A 24,893-nucleotide genomic window follows, 5' to 3' on the forward strand; every position below is an offset into this window, starting at 1 on the left:
AAGATCGCCTTTACATTAAAGAATATGAGATAATGACTTTTCGTTCTATAATAAAATCCAAAGACTTTTTTTTTTGTTATTAAAATTACAAAAATGGTGTCCAAAACAAATGTCGGAGTTATGATTAAAAAGGAGCATGTTTCTGTCGTTGATCAGCATCCTATTTTTTAATAAAACACTTATGTAATACAATTCATTTATTTTGTAAAAATGAAGCATAGAGTCCTGAAAAAAAAAAGAAATTTAGATTATGTCATCACTTTAAAGATATTTACCAGTCAGTTATAAATTAAATAAAATTGGTTTTTCTCTTTTATAGCCAACTAATAACCATGGCTCTAAAGCAGAATAAATTTAAGATGATGAATGTGACGTAATAAAAGACATGAATATAATTTGTGCAAACAAATTTTCAAATAAAATGAATAATTTGTAATAATAAGCCTAAGAAAGAGAAATAAGGTTAATAATAGGACTTGGCAATTGAATATTCTGGTTTAAAAAAATGATTAATAAGGTTCATATTTTGAAATGAATTGATCGTTTCCCGTATTCTCTTTTCTCTCTCTCTCTCTTTAAGGACATTATAAAGTGATATGAAAATAGTGTCTTTAATAACTTTTACAAGTTTTGTTCTTTTACCATCTATTGTCTTTGCTATAAAACTGGATGATTTTAATAGCGAAAACGACGAATTATTATTAACAAATCCAAAGTATAAATGGAATTCATTGGGTAAAATCATTCCTGGTCGGTTCATCATTGAATTTAACGATAATTATCATGGTTCTTCTTTTGAATTTATAACTAATGTTGAATCGGATATTAGTCAAAATGAATCTATTCCTGACTCTCGTATAAAGATGAGTATCGCCCAAGATTTTAATTCATCTTCTTCTATCTTTCGTGGTGTTTCTATAAATATCCATGAATCTGTTCCCTCTCATTCTTTTACTAAACGTGATAGTGGAGAAAAAAGTTATATTCAATCCTATCAAAATGTTGTACTTGGGAAATTAATTGAACAATATCAAGTCAAATATATTTATCCTGTTATCGAAATTCCTCGTCCTAAAGTAAATATCGTATCAAATGATATTTATGCATATAGTTTCGATGAAAATCACAATATCATTCCAAATCCTCCTCAAATCAACTTACCTAAAGACGGTCCTTCCTTACCTTTTACTCATGTCATGACACAGGTCGATAAAGTACATTCAAAGTACAGAGGGGAAGGCATTCTAGTTGGAATTATAGATTCAGGTTCTTTATATATACACGTTTATTATAAAAGTCAATTTTCTCTTCTAAACCATTATCTTATCTTCTAATTCATTCTAGGTGTTGATTATTATCATCCAGCACTGGGAGGTGGTTTTGGTCCCGGGTATCCAATTCAATATGGATATGATTTAGTAGGTGATGACTTTGATAATACAAATATATCCTCTAGGAAACAAAATGAGACTCCGCTTGACACCTGTATAGATGGACCTGGTATATTATTTTATCTTTTATATATGTATATAGATATATATAGATAGATGATGATAGATTAATTCTATTATACAACTAGGTCATGGTACACATGTTACTGGAATAATTGCTGCTAATGATCGTTTATATGTAAGTAGAGTACATATGAATATATATATATATATCTTCTTTAATTAATCAATACCTTATCATTAAAGAATTTTACGGGTGTAGCACCTGAAGCTACACTAGGGGTTTGGAGAGTGTTTGGATGCAATGGTGGAACTTCAAATGATTTAGTAATAAAAGCTTTGATCAATGCGTATGAAACAGGTAAAGGAAAAAGCTTTATTCAAATGATATATATAACCTTTGTTTAATAATTTACTTTTATTAGGTTGTGATATCATTAATCTTAGTTTAGGAAGTTCAAGTAACTGGGCAGATACTCCAATGTCTCTTGTTGCTAACAGAATTTCAGACGAAGGTGTCATTGGTAATTATATATACATATAAAGAAACAAATTAAAATTAATGTCAAATTAACAGAAAATAATCTTCAGTTATTGCTGCTGCCGGTAATGATGGCCAAGAAGGCGCATTTTATATTTCATCACCGGGCACAGGTTTAAGTACTCTGACTACAGCCTCTGTTAATAATGATTATATCCTCCAGCGTTTGCTTATTTTAGAGAATCGAAAGCAATATCGTATGTATCTAATGTATTTCTTTTTATCCTTTAACTGATATCTTACTATAATCTCTTTATCTTATATTCTCCATCTTCCCCTCCCCTTCCTCCATATATATATATATATATATATAAAAGCATATTCATTATCTAGTACAACAAAAGAGTTTCCTTCAGGACAATTAATAAGCTATTCAAACAAAGAGAGAGACGGGGATGCATGTATTGGTACAAATCCTGATAATAGTTTAAAGGGAAAGATTGTACTTGTACAAAGAGGTGGTTGCACGTTTGAGGAAAAAGTACTTCAAATTGAGAAATACGAAGCTATAGGTATCCTTATTTATAATAATCAATCTTCAGATACTCTTCTCAATTCTCGAGTCCTTAGTTCAAAGATGCCTTTAGCATTTACTACTTTGAAAGCGGGAAAAGAAATGAGGAAATTATTAAACAAAGATTTAATACATGCAAGGGATGGTATCTTTGTGAAGTTTAAATCAGCTTTTGATATACGTCGTCATTCGAGTGCGCGAAAAATGTCTCCATTTTCTAGTATCGGTCCTCTTTATAGTATCGACTTGAAACCAGACCTTGCAGCCCCTGGGGATTCTATCTTTTCTACATTGCCAATAGCTAATGGTGGATATGGTATATTATCAGGTACCTCAATGGCTGCACCCTATGTTGCAGGTGCTTGTGCTTTATTCCTTCAAGCCCATGGAAGAAAGTATGATCTTAAATTCCTTAAGGAGCATCTTCAAAATTATGTTAAGCCTATAGTTACACTAAAAAATTACTTGGATAATCCGTCTTATCAAGGGTCTGGCATGCTTCAATGTAAGTAATTCATAGCAGAATGAAAAAAATAAAAATAAACTAAAATAAAAATAATATAAAAATAAAATATCTTTGCCTATCTTTATTTACATGTAAATGTATATAGTACTGGACGCTATTAATCAATCAACCCATGTCTCTCCTGGCTCACTTAGCTTCAATGATACAGATCATATTGGTCCTCGGATACTAAATATCACTAATCTTAATAATGTCACTATCACATATCGCGTGGAAAATAAACAAAGTTTAGCCATTTCCCCTTATAACACAACGTTACAAGGCTATGCCCCCTTACGTTCAATTCAGTATACACCAAATCATGTTGTTGCTGATATAGCCTTCTCCAAAAATCAAATAACACTAGGACCAGGTGAATCTATCGAAATAGAATTGGAAATAACAAGTATTGGAAATGGTCTACCAGATTCTCCTTATCCTATCTATGGTGGATTTATCCAATTTTCTCCAATCGAGGATAACAGCGATATAAAACCAATTCATGTACCTTATATTGGCATCCAAGGTTCTATGGCCAAACTTCCTATTTTTGATGAAGGATTCCCTCACATCTTGAACACTTCCACTCCACCTACATCACTTGAAGATGGAGAAATGAGTGTTATCATTGATCGTTCTTTTGATTCTTCACCCATGATAATTATTATTCGTTTACTGACTGGTACATCTCAGCTTGTAACTGATATATTAGATGCCAATATGACAAAAATAGGCTATTATAAGGAATACAGGTATTTACCTCGAAATACTCTCTCTGATACAGATCCTATCTTTATTCAACGCTGGAATGGTACCATGATACCTATTGCGAAAGACAATTTAGGTGAGGAAATCATTCTACCTCCCGGTCGCTATTTTTTAAACTGGAAAGCACTCAAGTTACTATCCGATCCTTCTAATCTCACTAGTTGGGAATCAAGACTATCACCCCCTATCTTAATCCGAGCTTAATTTTTTTTTGATATAAATAACAAATAATAATAAATGATATCATTAACACAAAAGACATTTTATTAAAACTTTATCTATATTGAATAAGCTTCATATCAATTTTATTTTCCTGCACGATATATCCTAAGCTAGCTTTAGAAAAATATCAAGTATATAATGTAAACCATACGTCTCTGTGATAAACTCTCTTTTCAAATGTAAGTATATACTAAATAAAGATTATAATCAAACTTATATGTAAAAATATAAAATGAGAAGTTTATTCAATCAAGTATTCAGAATTATCATTTCTATTCAACATGGATAATTGCAGAATTCATCACTCTAATTTTGTTATATAAAGCGATTAACAAACGAGGCTATAAGCCTCTTTACCTACCACCTTACTCGCCATTTCTTAATCCTATTGAAGAGTGTTGGACAAAAGTCAAGAAAAAAAAAAAAAACTACTAGAAGACATCAATTGAGTAAAGTAGATCAGCTTACACCCAGAGTTGCTGCTGCCTACGCTACCGTTACTACTGAAGGTTTTCAGGATTGGATTAGACATTCAAAATCATTTTGTGATAGATGTTTACCAACAGAACTTTTGCTATATGTTAAGTCCAAATATAACCGTAAAGAATATGAATATGAGCATATTAAAAGCCTATTTTGCAAAAACTAAAAAAGCGACTTCTGTTAGTCTGAAAGATAAAAAGACTGAAAATGGAAGGAAAATACTGTAAACAACATTACATATCTATAATGATTATATCATCATAAAAAAAAATAAGTCTAGTATAAACCATCAAGAAGATAGAATTATTAAAAGCTAAAGTAATTTGTAGTGTCAAGGCTTTTTTTTAAAGAAAAAAAAAAAGCAAGAAAATATAGATTATCTTATTCAATTTTCATTCCATTAATAATTTCATCCAATACTGTCTTTAAGGCAAACAGCCTGAAAGTAAAGCGGAACTTACTTTTATATGCTGCGTTAATGCACTGTCTTTTATAAAAATCAAAAACCTGCGAAAAAAAAAAAAAAAAAATGACCAACATCAAGAAAATTCAACTTCAGCATCTGTTGGTTAAAGATTCAAATATAAAAAAAGATTATATATACATGAATATTCATTTGAATATCTATATTTTATTAAAAAAAACAAAAAGACACACATATATCAAAGAAGAAATTATTCCCAAATCTAATGTTATCTATAGTCAAACATATACTTTTTTAATACTAAATATGTATTTAGTTTTTGTTTTTTAGAAAAAAAAATCTAGTGGCTTAAAAATTGATGGATATGACTCAGACCCCCACATAACTAATAACAGCAGAATATCAAACAGAGATAATTAAAAATCATTTTCTCTTTCTTTATTTGTTTTCTTTTTTTTCTTTCTTTCTTTCTTTAAGATAAGATTAACTTTGTATAGAGAAATGAATTCTGGTAAGTAACAGTTTGTAAAAAGAAAAATCCCATTACTTATATGTCGTCTTTATTCTTTTGTAATAGATAAATTAACCCTTCTTATTATCGGCTCTGGTGGTCGTGAACATGCTATTGCTTGGAAGCTTGCTAAATCCAATAAAGTTCAACATATTTTTGTTGCTCCTGGTACAGTTTTAGTGCATATCTACATATTCATGACAAACTAAAAATATAAACTTATAAATATGTCTCGTTTAAATAATATATAGGTAACGGTGGAACTTCAACCGAGAATAAAGTTACCAATGTTAATATTAATGTCAACGAGTTTGACAAATTAAAAGAATTTGCTATTGAAAATAAGGTAATATAAGAAAGAAAGAAAAAACAACAACAATAAGGCAAAGAAATAATTTAATGCTTACTATATATATCTTAAAAGGTTGATCTTGTTATTCCTGGTCCCGAACAACCTCTTGTTGAAGGTATTCAAGCCATATTCAGAAAAGGTAGAATCCATCTTCATTAAACAGCATTAGGAAATTTATATTAAGCTATTCTCTTTATATATAGTTGGTATTCCTTGTTTTGGTCCTTCCCCTAAAGCAGCTCAAATGGAAGGTTCCAAGGCCTTTTCTAAAGATTTTATGAAAAAACACAATATTCCTACAGCTGCATATGAAGTAAAGAAAATTGGAGTGACACTGAATTTGTAACACAGATTGGATATTAATTTGATTTTTTTTTTTTTTTTTTTTTTTTTTTTTTTTTTTATATATATAGATTTTTACAGATTATGAAAAAGCCAAATCTTATATTGAATCCATTCAACATAAAGTTGTTTTAAAGGTAAAAGAAAATTACATAAAGCTTGAGGAAAAAAAAAGCATATTCTATTTATTTTTGAGTTTTATAACATCTTTGTTCCTTCCCCTCCTTTTTTTTTGTTTTTTTAAGGCGTCAGGTTTAGCAGCTGGGAAAGGTGTTTTAATGCCCGAAAATAAACAGGAGGCCCTTGAAGGAATTAAGAAAATCATGATAAATAGAGAGTTTGGTGATGCAGGTAATGAAGTTGTGATTGAAGAATGTCTTGAAGGAGAAGAGTTATCTTTCTTGGCATTCTCAGATGGTTATACGGTTATTCCTTTGCCTCCAGCACAAGATCATAAGCGTGCTCTTGATGGTGATCAAGGACCCAACACAGGTGGTATGGGTTGTTATGCACCTACACCTATTGGAACTCAATCATTGATTGAAGAAGTCAAGAGAACTATTTTACAACCTACTATTGATGGTATGCGTCGTGATGGTTTCCCCTTTGTCGGTATGCTTTTCACTGGTATCATGTTAACTGCCTCTGGTCCTAAAGTCCTTGAATACAATGTTCGTTTTGGTGATCCAGAAACAGAGGTTGTATTGCCTCTTTTGAGTGATGATACTGATTTAGCAGAGATCATGATGGCTTGTGTTGAAGGTCGACTTGATGCTGTATCGATTACTACGAAAAAAGCATTTGCTGCCACTGTTGTTATAGCCTCTGGTGGATACCCAGGCAGTTATGCTAAGGGTAAACCCATTACACTTCCTAAAGATGCTAAGGATACTATCATCTATCATGCTGGCACCACTATTAAGAACGATCAACTTATTACCGATGGAGGTCGTGTCCTATCTGTTTCTGCTGTAGCAGATTCCTTGCGTGAAGCTGTAGATAAAGCATATTCTAGTATTCAATCTATTCACTTTGATAATATGTATTATCGTAAAGATATTGCTCATAGGTAAGTCATGATTCTCTTTATTTTTTATTATATATATATAAAGGAAAAAAAAAAGGGAAAAAAGAAAGCTAAATTATTCATATATGTATATAGAGCATTCAAGCATGCTAATGAAAATAACACTAAAAACGGGCTTTCTTATGCAGATGCCGGTGTTTCAATTGATGCTGGTAATTTGCTTGTTCAAAAAATTAAACCTCTTGTCAAGTCAACCAAGCGAGTAGGTGCTGACTCTGATATTGGTGGCTTTGGCGGTCTCTTTGATCTTAAAGCAGCAGGCTTTGTTGACCCCATCTTAGTATCTGCTACAGATGGCATTGGAACTAAACTCAAGATTGCACAAGAATGTAATATTCATAATACGGTGGGTATTGATTTGGTTGCTATGAATGTCAACGATTTGATTGTACAAGGCGCAGAGCCATTATTTTTCTTGGATTACTTTGCCTGTGGTAAATTGGAAGTAGATGTGGGTAAGGACTTTGTCGAAGGCGTCGTCAATGGCTGTCTTCAATCGGGTTGTGCCCTTGTTGGTGGTGAAACAGCAGAGATGCCAGGTTTATATGCTCTAGGTGACTACGATGGTGCTGGTTTCACAGTAGGTGCCGTTGAGCGACAGAAGATTCTTCCACGTTTAAATGACATTAAAGCTGGCGATGTTGTACTTGGTTTAGCCTCCTCTGGTGTTCATTCGAATGGGTTCTCACTTGTACGTAAGATTGTTAGCTCTCAACCTGGATTAAATTATCATTCTCCTTGTCCCTGGGATACATCAAAGACAGTTGGTGAAGCACTCTTGGTTCCTACACGTATCTATGTTCAACAATTATTACCTGTCGTTAAAAAGGATTTAATTAAGGCTATGGCCCATATCACAGGGGGTGGTTTCCTTGAAAATATTCCTCGTGTTATGCCTAAAGATCTTGCTGTTATTGTAGATGCTAAATCTTATGAGTTACCTCCCATCTTTAAGTGGTTGAAAGAAGCAGGTGGTCTCTCTGCTCATGAAATGTCTCGCACCTTTAATTGTGGTATCGGTATGGTCATCATTGCTGATCGTAACCATGTCCCTGAAATTATTCAAATGTTAGAAGCTGCCAATGAAACAGTATATGAACTTGGCTCTGTTACCACTAGAGAAGAATTAAATGGTAAAGAAGTTGAAGTTCGCAATACTGATATTTGGTAAAAAAAAAAAAATAGTAATAATCATAATCATCTTCTTTATTTTGTATATAAATGTATACTACTATTAAAATTGCATAAATATCTATAATATTTTTTTTTCTTAAAAAAAAAAATCGAAATCATCAAGAATAAAACAAAAAACCGAAATAGAATACCATAAACATTTGTATGTACACCCACTCTTAATATTTATATTGAGATACAGAGATTTGTAACTGTATATTTCGGATTATCATTCTCTTTTGAATCATTAATCCATATGCTGATAGAGCACTAATATAAAAAAAAAACCATTAACATTTTGACAAGCTATCTTAGTTTATTGTAAGGGCTTCCAATTTTTCATAATGAGGTAATATGACTCAAAAAAAAAAAAAAAAAAAAAAAACTTATACATCGAAATAGATAATGTTTCCCTTCCGAATCATATTGAGTTAATAAGTTTTTCTTTGTTATGTGTATATGTGTATGTAAAGTATATAATATGATAATACTAATATGATGGAAGCCAATTAAAAAACACACACAAACACAGACATTACAAAAAGGTTATTACACTGTTTTATCTAATGATTACAACATATACTATTAACAATAGGTCAAAAGCTATAAATATAAATGTGCTTTATTGGATACTTAAAAAAAGTGATCTATACTATAAGCTCCTTATCATGCAATTGAGTAAAATTCTAAAGTCAAAGAAGAACTTAATTTATGATACATTTGTCCTTTTGATATATAACATTTAATGAACTTGTGAACATTTGATATATAAAATCATCTTGGACACGATTGAAGAAAAAAAAAAGAAAAAAAAGAAAAAGAAATAATCATTTATGATATATACAAATATTTATAATATCCCACCCGCTAACTACTACTACTACTACTATTTCTTACATGAAGAATGATATAATTATTCAAGTTTTAATATTAATAAGGTTATTTACCCGGAATTTTAGCTTATATTTTATGCAGCAAATAAAGAAGAAGGTTTAAAAAAAAGTAAAGTAATATTAAATATAACATATTTATTCAAGTAAGTTAATACAATATTTTATTGTATTATCAAACGAACATAGAATATACATATAATTTTTTTTTTTTTTTTTTTTTTTTTTTTTTTTTTTTTTTTTTAATATTAACAGATGAATAAAATTATAATAAAAAAAATATGTGTACATATAACCTAAATATGTTATATATTTCACCGAGTTTGGTGACTATCTTATCTTCTTGCTCTTTGAACAGCTGCTTGTTGAACGGAGCAAGTATCATTCAATTGAATAATACTGCTAACATTAGTAGTAAATTGTCGAGGCATAAATTGCATTGTCTTGTTAAATGTAGCTCCATCAACAGTAGGATTTCTAGAAAGAATAACACCATAGACTGGTTTACCCGCTTGTCTCTTTTGATAGATATCATGGGTCTTGAAGTCAGTTCCCCATACAAAGATAGTATCAAAGTTAGTAGATGTATTGGTACCAGGTTGAGCGTTGGAATCAACCAATTTAGTATAGATTTTGGCTTCTACAGGCTTAGAACCAGGAATGACAGAACTACCGGTATTATTACCATCCGTTCCTACACCTCTGCCCATACTAGTAAAGTTCTTCCATTGATTTGTATTTACAAAGACTTGTGATGCATAAGCATTCCAAAGGAATTCATAAGCAGAGGCATTGACAGATGGGTCAGGTTGTGGTGGTAACATTAAGACACCAGCAGCAGAGGCATTGACACCTACGTTAGCATTCGTATTGTTCAAGAATGCACTAGCTAAGGCATCCATGCTTGTATTAGATTTACTCATGAGATTAATTTGAATACATCCGATATCAATGTTCATACTGCCAGCTATTTTTCTATAAACTTCCCAAGCGTTATTTGTGATACCAGTTAAGCGCCCTAAAAATAAAATAAAATAAGAATAAGCATATTATAAAAACAAACAAACAAACAAACAAACAAACAAACAAATAATAATAATAAAATACTTTACAGGTTCCATTCAGTTTACCAACATCAAGATTGGCAGGATATTGACTAGCAGTCTGATTTGTCTGTTGAGCTTGTCTAGGAGTAATGTATGCAGCAGAGACAGCAGAAACAGCAGCTAAAACTTGTAAGAAAAGAATCTTCATAATAATTATTATTATATAAAAAGTAAAAATTAAATTAAATCAAAAAAAAAAAAAAAAAAACAGAAAAAAAAAGGGCATTCTTTATATATCTTTTCTTCTTGCCATTTTTTTTTTTTCGATCTTCTATTGATATGTGATATAGAAATGACGGTAAAGTATTTTTTTTGTGCGTGTATATACGTGTGTGTGTGTGTGTGTATGTTTTTGTCCTATTTATCTTCTTGACCTTATTTGTCAAAGCTGCGGAACCAAAAAAAAACTTTATCTATTGAAAATGATGATTATAATAAAATACTTTATTAGTTTCAACGTCATTTATAATAAAAGAGCTTATGTATCACCAAAGAGTAAAAGGGGGAAAAAACAAAGTGATGTAAATTATACGTTGAATTGTTTTAACCAATAATAATCATCATAATAAAAAAATAAGCTTTCATTAAAAAGTCCACTGTTAAGGAATTACCTCATCTTCCATACTCAGCGATAAAAAAAAAGTTTAATTTAATCTTTTTTTTTTTTAATCGTCAATGAAAAAATGGATACACGATATAACCAATTAATATTAATTTCTAAACGTGTTGAAAAAGCAAATGAACAATTAAATGAAATAATTAATAAACTAGGATGGACACGTGAAGAGTTACAACAATGGCATAATGTATTATTATAATGATGACCGAAGAAAGAATATTTCTCATATTGTATAAATAGGAACATAAAAAATTATTAATTTGCCCATTTGATAAAAGACATGTTGTACCTGAAAATTCAATGAAAAAGCATTACAAGCATTGCTTATTAAAAAGTAGAGGAATCTATATAAAAAAGGTAATTTATTGACAATTATCTCTGGGGTTTTTTTTTTTTATTTCTTTATTAATTAACAAAAAAAAAAAAAAAAAAAAAAAAGAATTCTAATGAAAGAAAAAGAGAGAAAAAGTATAGCACTTTATTTTTTTACAAGAATGCACCTTCTGTTATTTCTTTTGTAGACGATGGTAATGAAGAAGAAGAATCTATAAGTTTAGCTTCTACACAAAAATGTCAAATTTATGATGAATTAATACAACGTTCAAATCAACTAAGGCAACAACATAAAAAAAAGTCTCTTTAAGAAACAAAGTAAGTTCTTATTATTGTAAAAATAAATTTGGTATATTATTGTTGTTATTGTTGTTGTTGTTATCATCAAATAATAATAAGTTTAATAATGATTGTTGCTGTTGTTGTTGTTGTTGTTGTTGAATTGACAACAAATCATGTGTTGCTAATGTTGCTGAAGATTGTTTATTATTATTATTAACTTCTGTAACAGGTGAAATAGAAGCTAAATTCTGTGCCATTTCTATTGTAGTTTTCAATTCCTTTTGTAAATTAACTAGTTTGAATACTGTGATTGCAGCAGAAAGATAATGAACTATTTGTTGTATTCCTCTAATTGAACAATACATGTCTTCAAAGGCATCATATGCTAGTAAAAGCTCTGTAATTGATTTTATATTCATAGCAGCTTCAATCATATATTGTTTACTATTATTTGTAACTTGATAATAAGGTCGATATAATAAAATGGTTGTAAAACTAAATGTCAAGTATAAGAAGCATACTGTATAGCACATGGTTTGTTGTTGCATTGGATTATAGATTTGAAGTGATTTGAAAATTTCATTTAACTCACATGATAGCCTATCAAACGTCTTTTCTTCATTCCAGTAAATATCCAATTTTTTGTTATATTTGATATGTAAATGATTTAGAATATTGGATTGATTTTTCATCATTTTTATCAACAGTATAAAATGCGTCATCTTGTCGTGTTCTTCGTCAGGTAAGATATGTGGTATAAATTGAGGTATTTTAATAGTATGAAAATAAGGTAAAGTACCATTTTCAGCACTAGAATAGATAAAAGAATGGTAAGAATATATATATAATCAAGTATTATACATAGTAATTGTATAACCTCATCATCACATCGTAACAGTAAATGGCCCAAAATGTCCTTTTCCTCTTTTCAATTTCAATCTTCAAGGCATCGTTCGTTGTTGTCGTTATTTTAATTTCTTGTGATAAACCAATATCTTTACACATCCGTACAATCATTTGAAAATAATATCTTGTTCTCCAAATAAAACCTGGTCTACGTACATGTTCGTTGTATTTTAATAGTAAGAATACAGCTTGAATTCTATTCAAATCTACATGATTTTGTTGATCAAGTAAATAAACTGCTTGTTGGTAGTAGATCCAGCCTCTTGGTTCTTCTCCTGTGCAAGAAACACCTAAATCCCATCTAGAGGAGACACAACAGATAGCATTTACTAAGAGTGATAAAGAAGAAGGAAGATGATGGGTGTATTGAATTTGTTGTAAAAATGAAGGCTTATGAATAATAGGTATAATGGGATCAATAAATTGAAAATAAATAGATAATAAATGTTGTTTCATCATAGTGCCATTTGTAGTAGTAGTAGTAGTAGTAGTAGTGGTAGTAGTAGTAGTAGTATCAGTAGAAGTATTAGTAATGTCCATAATAAATAATTCTTGAATATTATTTGCTGATAATAAACTAGGCACACGATCTGTTCGAAGATATTTATCAGGTACATAATTTCCTTTTCCTACTGTTTGAACTGATAATTTATGATAATTCATTACATCTATCCATTGTATATATAAAAAGGAGGGTTATCGTTATTACTATCTACTTCTTTTATAAATTAATTCCCTTTAGTACCTTTCAATTGCTGAGATAGATGAACTTGATTAGAATTAGAATGAATTAATGGTTCATTATTATTATTATTTGTGTCAAGTAAATTGGAAAATTGCTTTAAAAAGCGTTCAATAGACTTTAATCTTGGTTCATGATTATCTACAAGAACTGGTTTTGGTGTACTTTCTTTCTTTTGTTGCGGTTTATCATACACACATTCTACATTATTTTTTACACAACGATCACATGGTAACATGCCATTACATTTCACCTAAAAATAGATACATGTATAACTTGATTTAGAATCTCATAATCATTGATTCATCTATTTATTACTTTTCTTTTTCTACATGGAGCACATGCTCGAGATGATTTCTTTTTTAAATTTTCATTATTGGAGATACTTGAACGCTTACTATTACTAGTCTTTAGTTTATTATTTGTCAAGTGTTCCATAAGTATATAATAAACAATAATAATGATAATAATAATAAAAAAAATACAGAATAGAGTCTTTCTTTCTTTCTTTCTTTTTTTTAAAAAAATAAAATAAAAAAAGTGGGTTTGCGTTACACATAATATTATTCTTTATTATCAGCAGCAGCAGAAGGCTTTTCTTCTTTGTGATGATGGGTAGAGAAACCAAGGTGTCCAGTAATACAAGTTGCACGACATTTTGTATTGTATTCTCCTAAAGGTTGAATATCTTCTTCTGATGAAGAATGAATTATATGTTCTAAATCCCAGCATTTAACAAGTCCATCTGAAGATACAGAGACTAATACTATCTTATCTTCCATTGTAATTTCTGTAATTGCCTTTACGCGTAGTTTATGTCCTTTAATTTCTTTCACGCATTCCCCTGTTTCACTATTCCAAACACGAATTATTTTATCTTCACTTCCTGTGACAATGTAATCCTTATCATCTTCTTTAGAATGAACATACTTCATTGTATTGAACCTTGAGTTGTGTGAAATAGTGACATGTACTTTGGCATCCTATTATAAATAAATAAGTCAATTTTTTGCTTGCTTGCTTGTCTATCTATCTATCTTTATATATCACTCTACCGAAACATTATAAATATGTATGTTCTTATTAAACATAATAGCATATTGATCACCTTGAGTATTCCATAACACAACCATTGGTTCCTCTATTATGATGGATGTCAAGTTAGAGAGATAAATATCCTTTACTTGTTTACTTTCTTTTCTTTTCTTTTTTTTTTTACCTTTGCCTAATTTATTTACACTTGCTTTACGTCCTGTCATCAAATTCCAAACAATGACTGTTCTATCTGCACTAACAGATAAAGCAATTTTACCAGTAGGATGAATAGCTAATGAATTAACTCTTCCTCTAAATTACATATATATATATACAGGTTAAGATACATCTGTCCATACTCACTCATCTTCCTTTCTCTACTTACTTGTGTCCTTTAAGTGTCTTTAAGAATTCCCAGTCTTTTGTTCTCCACAAATTGATGGTATGATCGTCACTTGCAGAGAGCATATATTTACCGTGAAATTGAATATCTGTAATATCACCCATATGATGACCACCCAATGATCCATATTCTTTACGTTTTTTTACATCATAAAGACGAATGATCTCATCACTACTACCTGAAGCTAAAAAGTGACCACCCACAGATACAGTACGAATACAACCCGTATGAGCAGGAATAATAAAAATAGGTTCAAGCTTTAATTGTGTTTTCTATTGTAACAATAATAAAAAAAAAACTATTATTATTATTATCATTACATAATAATGAGGGATTCTTACATTATCATTCCAATTGGCATTAATACCAAATAAAAGTCGTTCATAAGTACCGACAATAATTCTAAAATCTTCAGCAACTTCAAGTAATGCAGAGGTGGGTAAAAGAGAATTAGAAGACGTCACTTTTTCCAAGATTTGTTTTTTTATTTTTTGTGAACTTGTCATTTCTTCCGATCTTGGCCTCTTTTTTGTTGTTGAATCCATATTTAATTTTAGATCTATAAACAAAAAAAAACTTTTTTTTTTTCTTTTTTGGGTTGAGAAAAGTTTAAAAAAAAAAAACCTGCCAAAGAAAGAAAAATTTCAAACAAAGAAACGCCATCACATTTGAGCCAATTAAATTTAGCGATAAAGTTCAGTTGACAAGTTGTCAATGTTCATTATTAAAAAAAAAAAAAAAAAGTTGTCAATATGATGGATAAAGTATAAATAGGAGGAAGGAAAGTTGGGGAGAGAGAGAAAAAAAAAAGTATTTTAGATAGCAATACTATCATACAAAAAAAAAAAATGCCTAAAATTAGACCTGACAAGCCTGCTTTGCCATCTCCTTATCCTTTACCACCCAAAAAATAAAAGAAGACAAGGTGCTCTCTTACTGGATACACCATCTCAAAAGCAACTCAAAAAGTACAACATCTTTTAATAAGAATAGTGCTTGAATATATTTATATATGTATATTTATATTTATATTTGAAGAAAAAAAATAAATTATTTATACCTATATATTTATCAGATCTAATAATATTTTATCGTACCTATCAGAAGAATAGAGGGGGGGAGAGGAAGAGAGATTTTTATAAGAGCAAATAGGTCAACGTATATATTACGTAAGCTATTTCTCTCTCTCTCTTTTTTTTTTTTTTTTTTTTTCTTTTCCTACAATCAGGCTTTTAATATCCATTTTATTATTACACAACAAAGTGGCAATACAAAGACAAAAATCTAATTTTATATACATATAAAGACTATGATGTAATGATGAAGACGTTTTATTCTTTATTATTATTATTTATTATCTTTCTCTCTTTCTTTCTTTTTTCTTTCCTTTTTATTATATCTTTTTTTTTCTTTAAATCATGTTGTCGCGTTCATTATTAAAGAAAGCAGGCCAACGATTGAATACATCTATTATTTATGGTCAAAGAAGAGGGAAATGGAGTTTTGGGAGAGAGGGGGAGGAAAGTAGCAAAGGACGATTCCTCTTCAGATCTAATTTAATAAAAAAGGAAGGAAGAGCAACAAGAACAAAGATGCTTTTCTATGCTACGTTAGCAGGAGGTCTTTCAGGTAGTGTAATTTATTATCTGTTTCGAGACCAAGAACAATTTATAAAAGATATGTTGGGTGCTCATGAACGTGTTCCTCCTCTTGCCCTTCATCCAAAACGAGGTGGTCTTAAGAATCTCCCTATATCTGACTTTTATCTGGATGATACCATCACCTCCGTCACAACAGAGGAGGATGAGGAGAAACCACGTCTTGTTATACTTGGTTCAGGTTGGGGTGCTATCTCAGTTTTAAAGAATTTAGAAAAGGATAAATATAACGTAACAATTATTAGTGAGAACAATTATTTCTTGTTTACACCCTTATTACCTAGTGCTACAGTTGGCACACTTGAATTAAGGTATTGTCATTGATAACCGAATTTTTAGACTCTGTTATTGACACATACATATATATAATAGATCCTTGATCGAATCTGTTCGTAAAATAGCTTCTCGAATTAAAGCTCATTTTTTGGAAGGCAAAGCTGTAGATATCGACCTTGAACATAAATTGGTAGAGATAAAGGGAATCAACGGTGAAGACAACTTTTATGTCCCTTATGATAAATTAATAGTAGCAGTAGGAGCAACCGGTATAACGCATGGTATAGAAGGTCTTCAACATACAGTTCAGTTAAAGACCATTCGAGATGCTATTCATATACGACGTAAAGTGACAGAAAATGTCGAAAGGGCATGTCTACCGACGACTACCCCTGAGGAACGTAGACGGTTATTATCCTTTGTTATCTGCGGTGGAGGTCCTACAGGTGTTGAGTTTGCTGCTGAATTATCAGATTGGATCAATGAAGACCTGGTGAAATGGGTTTGTGACCTCTCTTTCTCTTTATACTCTTTATATTCATTCATTTTTTCTTCTTCTTCTTGTCTAGTTTCCAGGTTTAATTCGAGAAGAAGTATCCATTCATATTATACAATCAAGAGATCATATTTTAAATACATTTGATAGTAAGATTAGTGAATATGCAGAGAAAAGATTTCAACGTGCTCATGTCGATGTAATCACAAATGCCCGAGTTGTTCGTATCGATGACGAAAAGGTAGTATATCGTTTAAAGACAGATGAAGAAGATCAGACAAGAAAATTACCTTATGGATTATGTTTATGGTCAACTGGTATTGGTAAAGTTTAAGAAGAGACTATTTGAATTGAATTGACCTAATTCTTTAAAAAAAAAATAATAATCATATTGATTGGTTAGCTATGACTTCATTTGCTAGAAAGTTAACAGACAAATTATCAGCTCAGGCACATAAACGTGTATTAACAACAGACGGCTATTTACATTTAGCGGGTGTAGAAGATAAATCTATTTATGCATTAGGTGATTGTGCAACAATTGAAAATCCAAACTTACTAGAGCATTTAATGGACATATTTGAAGAAGCAGATACGTAAAGTATATATGCAGATGTATATATATATATATATATATATAAAATAGATACTAACAATAGATACACATAGTAATAAGGATGGAAAGATTCAATTACATGAATTTCTCATTATTTGTGAAAAATTACGTTCAAGGTTCCCATTAATAGGAGAACATTTAAAGAATCTTGAAAGGTTATTTTCAAACTATGATGTCGATAAAAACGATTCTTTAGATGTAGATGAAATGAAAACGATGCTAGAAGATGTTGATAAAAAATTAACTCATTTACCTGCTGTAAAAAAAAAAAAAAAAAAAAAAGTGTTATAATAGTATTATAATCAAGTAGTTTATATAAATACTCATATAATAATCATAGACGGCACAAGTAGCAAGTCAGCAAGGAAAGTATTTAGCTAACTATTTAAACAGATTATCTAAGAATAAGAATGATGAAGAGAGTACAGAAAGATTAGTTGGACAGTTTCATTATAATCATCTGGGTGCATTGGCTTATTTAGGTAATACAGCTGTAGGCGACTTTAAATGGGGTTATCAAATAATAGGTGGTCTTTGGGCACTCTATCTTTGGCGTAGTGTTTATTGGAGTGAACAAGTTAGTATGCGTACACGTATGAATTTAAGTTTAGATTGGACCAAATGTGCTATCTGGGGAAGAGATATTTCAACTGTTTAATTAATTAATAAAGTATTATTCTATTATTATAACTCATAAAAGTAGTCCCTGTTATTAACCTGCTATCAAAGTAGTCTATGTATGTATATGAATTAAACTAGAAGCAATTACAATTTAAAAATCAAATTTTATTTATATCCAAAGGTAAATGAAAAAAAAAGATAATGAAATACTGTTCAAGAAGATAGTCTAAATAATGATGGAACAATCAATACATCGAGAATATTCTGTCAAGAAAGAATGAAAGATGTTCCTCTATCTTTCTCTCTCTTTTTTTAAAAAAAAAGAAAGTAAAGTGTTGTATTAAACAGTGTTCATCTCTTATTATGTAAATAAAGCGTCTGGATATTTACAGATGATATAATAGGTCCAATGTTATCCTGGTTTATAATCTCTTAAGAATTCAACTGTTGTGCTGATGTTCTAACATCATGACTATCGGAGTTTTAAATTAATTATATACATATGTGTATACATAATCCTAAGCTCCGCCGAGAATTATTCGTTCTTTTTTTATTTTTTATTTTATTTTTTATTTATTTATTTTATTATTTCAAAAAAAAAAAAAAATGAGACATGATGAATTAGCAATGTCAAGTGAAATGACAATATCATTATCAGCTTCTAAATTAGAATCTCGGTCAAATGTATTTGATTATCATGATACTAATTCAACTACATTCATAGGAGAAGGAACAATAGACGATTATCAAATAAATAACATATTATCTTCTTGTTCACCCTCATTAGTATCACCTTCTTCTTCTATAAATAATAGTTTATTCGAGATATGTCGTTGTTGTGGTAAACAAGATTGTGAAAGTCTAGATTATTTCAATCGTGTTGTAAAAAAACTTGAAACTGATACTCGATTGGCTGCAGGTAATAATGATGATAACTATTATTTTTAAAGTATATAAACTTGATATGTATATGTAAAGAGCTTGGACAAGGTCTACTTAATCAACATGAAATGTATATAAATGAGTCTAATCAACAAAAGGCCCACTTAAAAGAACAAGTATGTAATTTATTTGCTCATTCATTCATTTTATAATTATTGATGATGATTATTATTAGTTAAAAGAATGTCATGAAAAAATACAAAGACTTGAACTAATATCAGATGAAGTAGAAAATGAAAAAGAGACAATTTTAAAAGAAAAGAATAAATGGCTTTGGGAATATCAAAAGGGTAAAAAGGTAAAACTCATCATATATATATCATGCGCATAATTGATATTTTTAGTAAATTATTTTATATTACAATAATATATTTTGCTGTACCTGAAAAAAAGATATTAAATGAAACAATAGCTGATTTGGAAATGTCAAATGAAAAATGTAATCAGCTTACAAAAGAACTTGAATTAAAAATGAAAGAAATTGAAAAATTAAGACTATTTAAATTTATGGTAAAACAATCAGAATCAAGGGAAGAATTACTAACATCAAAGGTAAATTATAAAAACTACTTTTATTCTTATAACTTAATTTTTTTTTTTTTTTTTTTTTTTTTTTTTTTTTTTTTTTTTACTTTTATAGTTAAAAGATACAAATCAAGAATTGACTATTTGTAGAAAGAATGAAGTTTTGTTAGAATCTAAAATCAAAAAATTAAAAATGAAGTATGGTAAGTGAAAAAAAAAATAAGTAAAAAAAAAAACAAGTTAAAAATAGTCATATTATTATCCAATTAGAATCTTTACATCTTTGCCATGAACAATTAATAAAAGAAGTAGAAAAAAGTATACCAACAACGATCAACCATCATCGTGACAATTATAAACAGAATACAGCTGTTATAGATGATATAAATAATAAGGTATTCTTATTTATTTTTATACTTGCTTGACATATCTCTTTATTTTCACACGTGTTTGTAGATATCAAATAATACTATAAATGACCTCATTCATTTGATTAAAGAACTTTCATTCACAAATACAAAATTAAAATCAGATCTTTCAGATTATAAAAGTCAATTAACAGAAGCAAAAGAAGAAATCGTGATTTTAACTCATAAACTAGAAGAGCATGACGAACGTTCAACATCGTTTAAAGAAAAGAAGTCTATCGTATTATTATCAAAAGATATCAAACATACCCTTCCTAAACGTTCGAATACAATACATCTTTTCCCTTCTTCTTCAAACAAAACAAAGGAAATAACAGCGACTGCTGCTACTACTACTACTAATACTACTACTACTACTACTACTACTACTACTAATACTATATCTACTTTGTCATCCACAATAAATAGTAATGACTTTATAAATGATGGATTGGTAATAATAGCTCAAAAATAATATTATATCAAAAAAAAAAATTAAACAAAACACAATCTAATCTAATCTAATCTATTTATATAGTGTGAAATGAATTTATCTGATCAACAAAAAGACCTTATTTTAGTATCTCCTTCTACTTCTTCAATTATTACTGTACAAGATGGAGAATTAACAGCTATTGCCTCTTCTGAAATGACAAAATCACCTTATAGTCTGTTACAGGAACATGCAACTCAAATTTTGGATAGATTAAGAGGATCAGATATTCGAGCATTAAATAGAAAGTTAAAAAGAGCGTTTGACATTACTGAATTAAGTAGCATGAGCAATTCTATCATTGATAATATTCTTATGGATGTAGATACACTTGAAAGTCGATTCTTATGGATGAACGATAAGAGGCAATTATTCAGTCGTGATGATAAGGTAGCTTTCTTTCCTCTATTAGAATTATTAAAGAGTATGTTAAAGGAACTTGGTATGTTGAAAACGACTATGAATGATTTTCAAGTTGAATATGTAAAGAAAGTAGAAGAGAATAAAATGAGAGTAGAGAAAGAAATAATGAAAGGGAATCAACAAGAGTTATCCATTCATGATGATGCAATCAGTTCAAATCATCATCAACAACAACAGTCGTCCTCTCTTTCTTTAAAGAGAAGGTCTTCTAATAGACCCTTATCTTGGTTCTCAAGTATCTTTTCTGTTGCTTCAAATCAAAAGTCTGACCAAATAATACATCATGATAAGCAAGAAGAATCGACAATGACTGATACCCTATTATTACCTAACAATAAACAACAAAGACATTCTTCCTTATCTCATCATCATTATTCTCCAGAGAATCAGATTACCAACACTCGAATCAATAGAGACTATTATTATAAATCAACACATTCACCTTCTAATACTAGTCATTTAATATCAACTACAACTACTAGTTGGCTAGGTGGCAAATAGCATTATTACACACATTGTATATATATATATATATATATTAATTTATTTTTTACACGTATAATATTTATTGCCACTAATGTATGTCTGTATAAATAAAAATATATAAAAATATGTATAAAAATATGTATATATGTATACATGTATATGAATATATATATATCTATATACATATACATATACATATACAAATACATATATATACACACATATACATTTATATCCTTACAATATGTTTATAGAATAATTCTTCATAAAGAAAAAAAAACGTGATGGGTTATCATTAAAAATAAGCTTCAAAATCATCTTCACTATCTGTATCAGGATCAGAAGCCCAAACATCTTCCTCTTCACGTTTCTTGATACACTTCAAACAACGTGCCTTTTCAGCATTCTTTCTTTGTGACTAAATAAAAGTAGGGTTTATAGTGTGCTCTTTATTCCAGTATTTTATTTTAAGTTTTACCTTTGCAAATTTGTCTAAAGGTTGGGTCTTGGAACAAACCATACAAGTCAAATGGGTCGTTTGTGTTGGCGTACACTTCTTGCATCTAATCGTTTTTTTCTTGTTGTTATAAGAAGGTGGTGCATAAGCTTTAAGAAAAGAAAATAAAAAATGTATGAATTATAAAAAGAAAAGAAAAGTCTAAATTGTTGACAACTTACGATTATATGTAGCTTTTTGAATTTGCGTAGAAGAAAAGGCATCAAGAGGTTTATCCTATTAAAGTGACCAAAATAATAAATAAATATACATGCATTCAAAATTAGTTCATAATTCATAATTCACATTAATTTCTTTATTTTATTTTTTTCACCATGTTACAAAATACACATCGCAACGTCTTTAATTGTTGGATTTGAGCTAGAATCACGAATGAACATCAAATGAGTGGAAAGAAAATAAAGAGATCAAAAAAGGAAAAAAAAAAAAGAATCTTATTTACCATTAGGCCCAGAAGGCTTATTCATGTTTTGTACAAAGTTGTTAAATCTACCTGCAGGGCCTTGATGACTCATTTTATTTTTTTCCTTTTTTACTAACAGAGAAGAGAGAGAAAAAATAATAAAAAAAAATTATTTGTTTTCCCCTTTATACTCACTGACATGAAACAAATTAAAATAAACGACGGCTAGATTTTTTTTTTTTTTTTTTTTTTTTTTTTTTTTTTTTTTTTTTGACATAGTTTTTCTATGAGGCAAAAAACAAAAAAATAGAATCTTTCTGATAATGAACATTCTATTACGCGCAATATAAACTTTTATGTTAATCTATTACTATTTCGATTATAGAATAATAAGCTTTCTTTCGTATGATCAATCTTTTTTTTTTTTTCTAATTTATAATCAATGTCGTATATTAAAAAAAAAAAAGCTTGTTTAAACATAATGTTGGCTTATAATAAATTAATCATGTTTCTGCTTGTTTACATTACATTATTCTTTGTTTTCAGACCAAGATTAAACTTTAGGTAAATGTACCTTCTTTTAAATATTAGATATGATGAGCGGTTATTTCCTTGTAATTGTATAATAACGATTTACCCTCCCCTCTACTCCCTCTTATAATAAAAGTAATCATCTTGTTTCTACCCATCTCATCTGAAATAAAAGCTATTTATTTACAATAGTTTATTAAGCTACAGAATTCAGTTTTTTTGATACAGTCTTTGTATCATCTATATGACTATTCTCTCCTCCCTGTTCTTGTATCATTTTTCTTTTTAAATGATTTTTGTTATTCATATTTACATAGTCTGATAGAAGTTGATCTTTCTTGATTGTTGTAGATTTTTGAGTTTGTGGTAATTTTTCTGGTGGTGTAGGTAAAGGTAAATTTCTAAAATAGGAATGACCTAAACATTCTTCGGCAGTCCAACGACGATTTGGGTCAAATACTAGCATTTGCTCTAATAAACTCAAGGCATCTGTACCTGCTGCTGTAAAATATTGTCTTAGTGGTACTTTAGGAAATTGTTTAAATGGCATATAACCAGGTAATGTACTCATTCCTGGCCAATCTACTTCTGTTGGTGTACCAAGTGCATGAAATATTTTGGTTAATTGATCCATATCTGAATCACCTGCGACATAAGGAGTTCTTAACATAAGCTCTGCAAATATACATCCTACTGCCCATATATCTACTGCATATGAATATTCTTTAGCTCCAAATAATAATTCAGGTGAACGATACCATCTAAAGAGAGATATCCATTTTTTTTCTCTTTTTAGTACTATAGATAGATGTATGCAATCATAGTCTTTATATACCTTGTTACAACTTGGGATGTCATCTGTCTTCCTGGATCTCCCCAATCTCTTGCTAAACCAAAATCTGCAATTTTAAGTACTCCATTATCTGTTATTAGCAAGTTATTTGGCTTCATATCCTAATTATAGCATATAATTAATTTACATATTATTCCATTTAAAGAAACTGAAATATATTACTCTATGCAAAATAAAATGACGATGACAATGATCAAGGCCTCTCAACATCATCAACATCCAAGATTTAATATCTGCTGGCATAAATAATATACTTTTATCCTTTATCACTTGTTCTAAGTCTGACTCAAGATATTCTAATACTAAATTTAAGTTGGTTTTATGTGAAAAGACATCTATTAACTACAAGAAAGATGCAAGATTTTTTATTTATTTAAAAAAAAAAACAAAAAACAAAATTCAGTTATTTTATTCTATTTTATTCATTACCTCAATCACATTAGGATGGCGTAGTTCTTGAAGATATTTTACTTCACGAATTGCAGTTAAATCTAGACCATCTTTAAATTGTCCCATTTTGATTTTTTTAATAGCTACTTTTTGTCCAGTTTGTACACATGTACCTAAACAAAGATTAATGAATATAATAGTTTTGGAGAAATGAAAAAAAACAAAAAAAAAAAAAACTAATGAAACTTACCTCTATACACAACAGCATAGGTACCTTCACCCACCTTGGCATCCTTTACATATTTCTTTTCAGCGTGTGTATTATATTCTTCTGCATCGTCGGAATCCATTATAAATGTATTATTCCTTATTTTTTTTTTTAAAAAAAAAAGGAGAGAAAAAAAAAAGGACTCTTGAAAATGCTTATTTTATAAAATAATTTCCTTATAAACTCAGTCTGATAACTACCTATGTATTTATTGTAGTCACCTCCTCCCCCTTTTTTTTTAGGGTATAATAGAACATGCCACCAAAGAATGAGGGCTGTTATCAAGATAATGATTCTAT

General features: G+C 29.5%; 11 protein-coding genes across 11 annotated transcripts; 6 read left to right on the forward strand and 5 right to left on the reverse strand.

The window, feature by feature from the left end:
- The first annotated feature begins 556 nt into the window (after positions 1–556).
- Positions 557–4,037, forward strand: BX663DRAFT_492819 (peptidase S8/S53 domain-containing protein). The gene is made up of 8 exons (XM_051525270.1): positions 557–1,266; positions 1,345–1,500; positions 1,580–1,629; positions 1,698–1,812; positions 1,877–1,975; positions 2,043–2,189; positions 2,310–3,011; positions 3,118–4,037. The coding sequence occupies exons 1-8, from the start codon at positions 597–599 to the stop codon at positions 3,981–3,983; spliced, it is 2,805 nt and encodes a 934-aa protein (XP_051388035.1). The 5' UTR covers positions 557–596; the 3' UTR covers positions 3,984–4,037.
- A 1,288-nt stretch (positions 4,038–5,325) lies between these two features.
- On the forward strand, positions 5,326–8,523 carry BX663DRAFT_492821 (phosphoribosylglycinamide synthetase). The gene is made up of 8 exons (XM_051525271.1): positions 5,326–5,419; positions 5,486–5,587; positions 5,671–5,765; positions 5,844–5,910; positions 5,975–6,084; positions 6,185–6,250; positions 6,359–7,182; positions 7,276–8,523. Exons 1-8 carry the CDS (start codon positions 5,410–5,412, stop codon positions 8,369–8,371), a joined length of 2,370 nt encoding a protein of 789 aa, XP_051388036.1. The 5' UTR covers positions 5,326–5,409; the 3' UTR covers positions 8,372–8,523.
- Positions 8,524–9,489: 966 nt separating this feature from the next.
- BX663DRAFT_492823 (uncharacterized protein) lies at positions 9,490–10,569 on the reverse strand. Its single transcript, XM_051525272.1, has 2 exons — positions 10,376–10,569; positions 9,490–10,281 (listed from the first exon to the last, which is right to left on the reverse strand). The coding sequence occupies exons 1-2, from the start codon at positions 10,515–10,517 to the stop codon at positions 9,599–9,601; spliced, it is 825 nt and encodes a 274-aa protein (XP_051388037.1). The 5' UTR covers positions 10,518–10,569; the 3' UTR covers positions 9,490–9,598.
- Positions 10,570–11,024: 455 nt separating this feature from the next.
- BX663DRAFT_492824 (uncharacterized protein) lies at positions 11,025–11,759 on the forward strand. The gene is made up of 3 exons (XM_051525273.1): positions 11,025–11,175; positions 11,229–11,345; positions 11,428–11,759. The coding sequence occupies exons 1-3, from the start codon at positions 11,053–11,055 to the stop codon at positions 11,629–11,631; spliced, it is 444 nt and encodes a 147-aa protein (XP_051388038.1). The 5' UTR covers positions 11,025–11,052; the 3' UTR covers positions 11,632–11,759.
- Positions 11,651–13,689, reverse strand: BX663DRAFT_547686 (fungal-specific transcription factor domain-containing protein; the record flags this gene model as incomplete). Its single annotated transcript, XM_051531030.1, has 4 exons — positions 11,651–12,413; positions 12,481–13,177; positions 13,255–13,504; positions 13,570–13,689. 4 exons carry the CDS (start codon positions 13,687–13,689, stop codon positions 11,651–11,653), a joined length of 1,830 nt encoding a protein of 609 aa, XP_051388039.1.
- On the reverse strand, positions 13,681–15,304 carry BX663DRAFT_492828 (WD40-repeat-containing domain protein). Its single transcript, XM_051525274.1, has 5 exons — positions 15,031–15,304; positions 14,672–14,961; positions 14,471–14,598; positions 14,307–14,392; positions 13,681–14,234 (listed from the first exon to the last, which is right to left on the reverse strand). Exons 1-5 carry the CDS (start codon positions 15,232–15,234, stop codon positions 13,815–13,817), a joined length of 1,128 nt encoding a protein of 375 aa, XP_051388040.1. The 5' UTR covers positions 15,235–15,304; the 3' UTR covers positions 13,681–13,814.
- A 785-nt stretch (positions 15,305–16,089) lies between these two features.
- Positions 16,090–18,438, forward strand: BX663DRAFT_492830 (uncharacterized protein). The gene is made up of 6 exons (XM_051525275.1): positions 16,090–16,658; positions 16,720–17,125; positions 17,193–17,442; positions 17,523–17,715; positions 17,789–17,993; positions 18,076–18,438. Exons 1-6 carry the CDS (start codon positions 16,108–16,110, stop codon positions 18,391–18,393), a joined length of 1,923 nt encoding a protein of 640 aa, XP_051388041.1. The 5' UTR covers positions 16,090–16,107; the 3' UTR covers positions 18,394–18,438.
- Positions 18,439–18,946: 508 nt separating this feature from the next.
- BX663DRAFT_492832 (uncharacterized protein) lies at positions 18,947–20,615 on the forward strand. The gene is made up of 6 exons (XM_051525276.1): positions 18,947–19,275; positions 19,335–19,414; positions 19,474–19,596; positions 19,692–19,850; positions 19,939–20,026; positions 20,094–20,615. The coding sequence occupies exons 1-6, from the start codon at positions 18,963–18,965 to the stop codon at positions 20,246–20,248; spliced, it is 918 nt and encodes a 305-aa protein (XP_051388042.1). The 5' UTR covers positions 18,947–18,962; the 3' UTR covers positions 20,249–20,615.
- A 71-nt stretch (positions 20,616–20,686) lies between these two features.
- BX663DRAFT_18933 (uncharacterized protein) lies at positions 20,687–21,904 on the forward strand. Its single transcript, XM_051521706.1, has one exon. The coding sequence runs from the start codon at positions 20,775–20,777 to the stop codon at positions 21,645–21,647; it is 873 nt and encodes a 290-aa protein (XP_051388043.1). The 5' UTR covers positions 20,687–20,774; the 3' UTR covers positions 21,648–21,904.
- Positions 21,700–22,772, reverse strand: BX663DRAFT_492836 (Stc1 domain-containing protein). The gene is made up of 5 exons (XM_051525277.1): positions 22,592–22,772; positions 22,463–22,509; positions 22,311–22,365; positions 22,111–22,238; positions 21,700–22,050 (listed from the first exon to the last, which is right to left on the reverse strand). Exons 1-5 carry the CDS (start codon positions 22,662–22,664, stop codon positions 21,928–21,930), a joined length of 426 nt encoding a protein of 141 aa, XP_051388044.1. The 5' UTR covers positions 22,665–22,772; the 3' UTR covers positions 21,700–21,927.
- A 462-nt stretch (positions 22,773–23,234) lies between these two features.
- BX663DRAFT_446147 (kinase-like domain-containing protein) lies at positions 23,235–24,721 on the reverse strand. The gene is made up of 5 exons (XM_051523680.1): positions 24,577–24,721; positions 24,366–24,499; positions 24,099–24,278; positions 23,919–24,037; positions 23,235–23,844 (listed from the first exon to the last, which is right to left on the reverse strand). Exons 1-5 carry the CDS (start codon positions 24,674–24,676, stop codon positions 23,280–23,282), a joined length of 1,098 nt encoding a protein of 365 aa, XP_051388045.1. The 5' UTR covers positions 24,677–24,721; the 3' UTR covers positions 23,235–23,279.
- Between the last annotated feature and the right edge of the window lie 172 nt (positions 24,722–24,893).

The sequence above is a fragment of the Cokeromyces recurvatus genome, assembly GCF_025118155.1.
Source record: "Cokeromyces recurvatus strain NRRL 2243 chromosome Unknown BX663scaffold_1, whole genome shotgun sequence".
Lineage (NCBI taxonomy): Eukaryota > Fungi > Mucoromycota > Mucoromycetes > Mucorales > Mucoraceae > Cokeromyces > Cokeromyces recurvatus.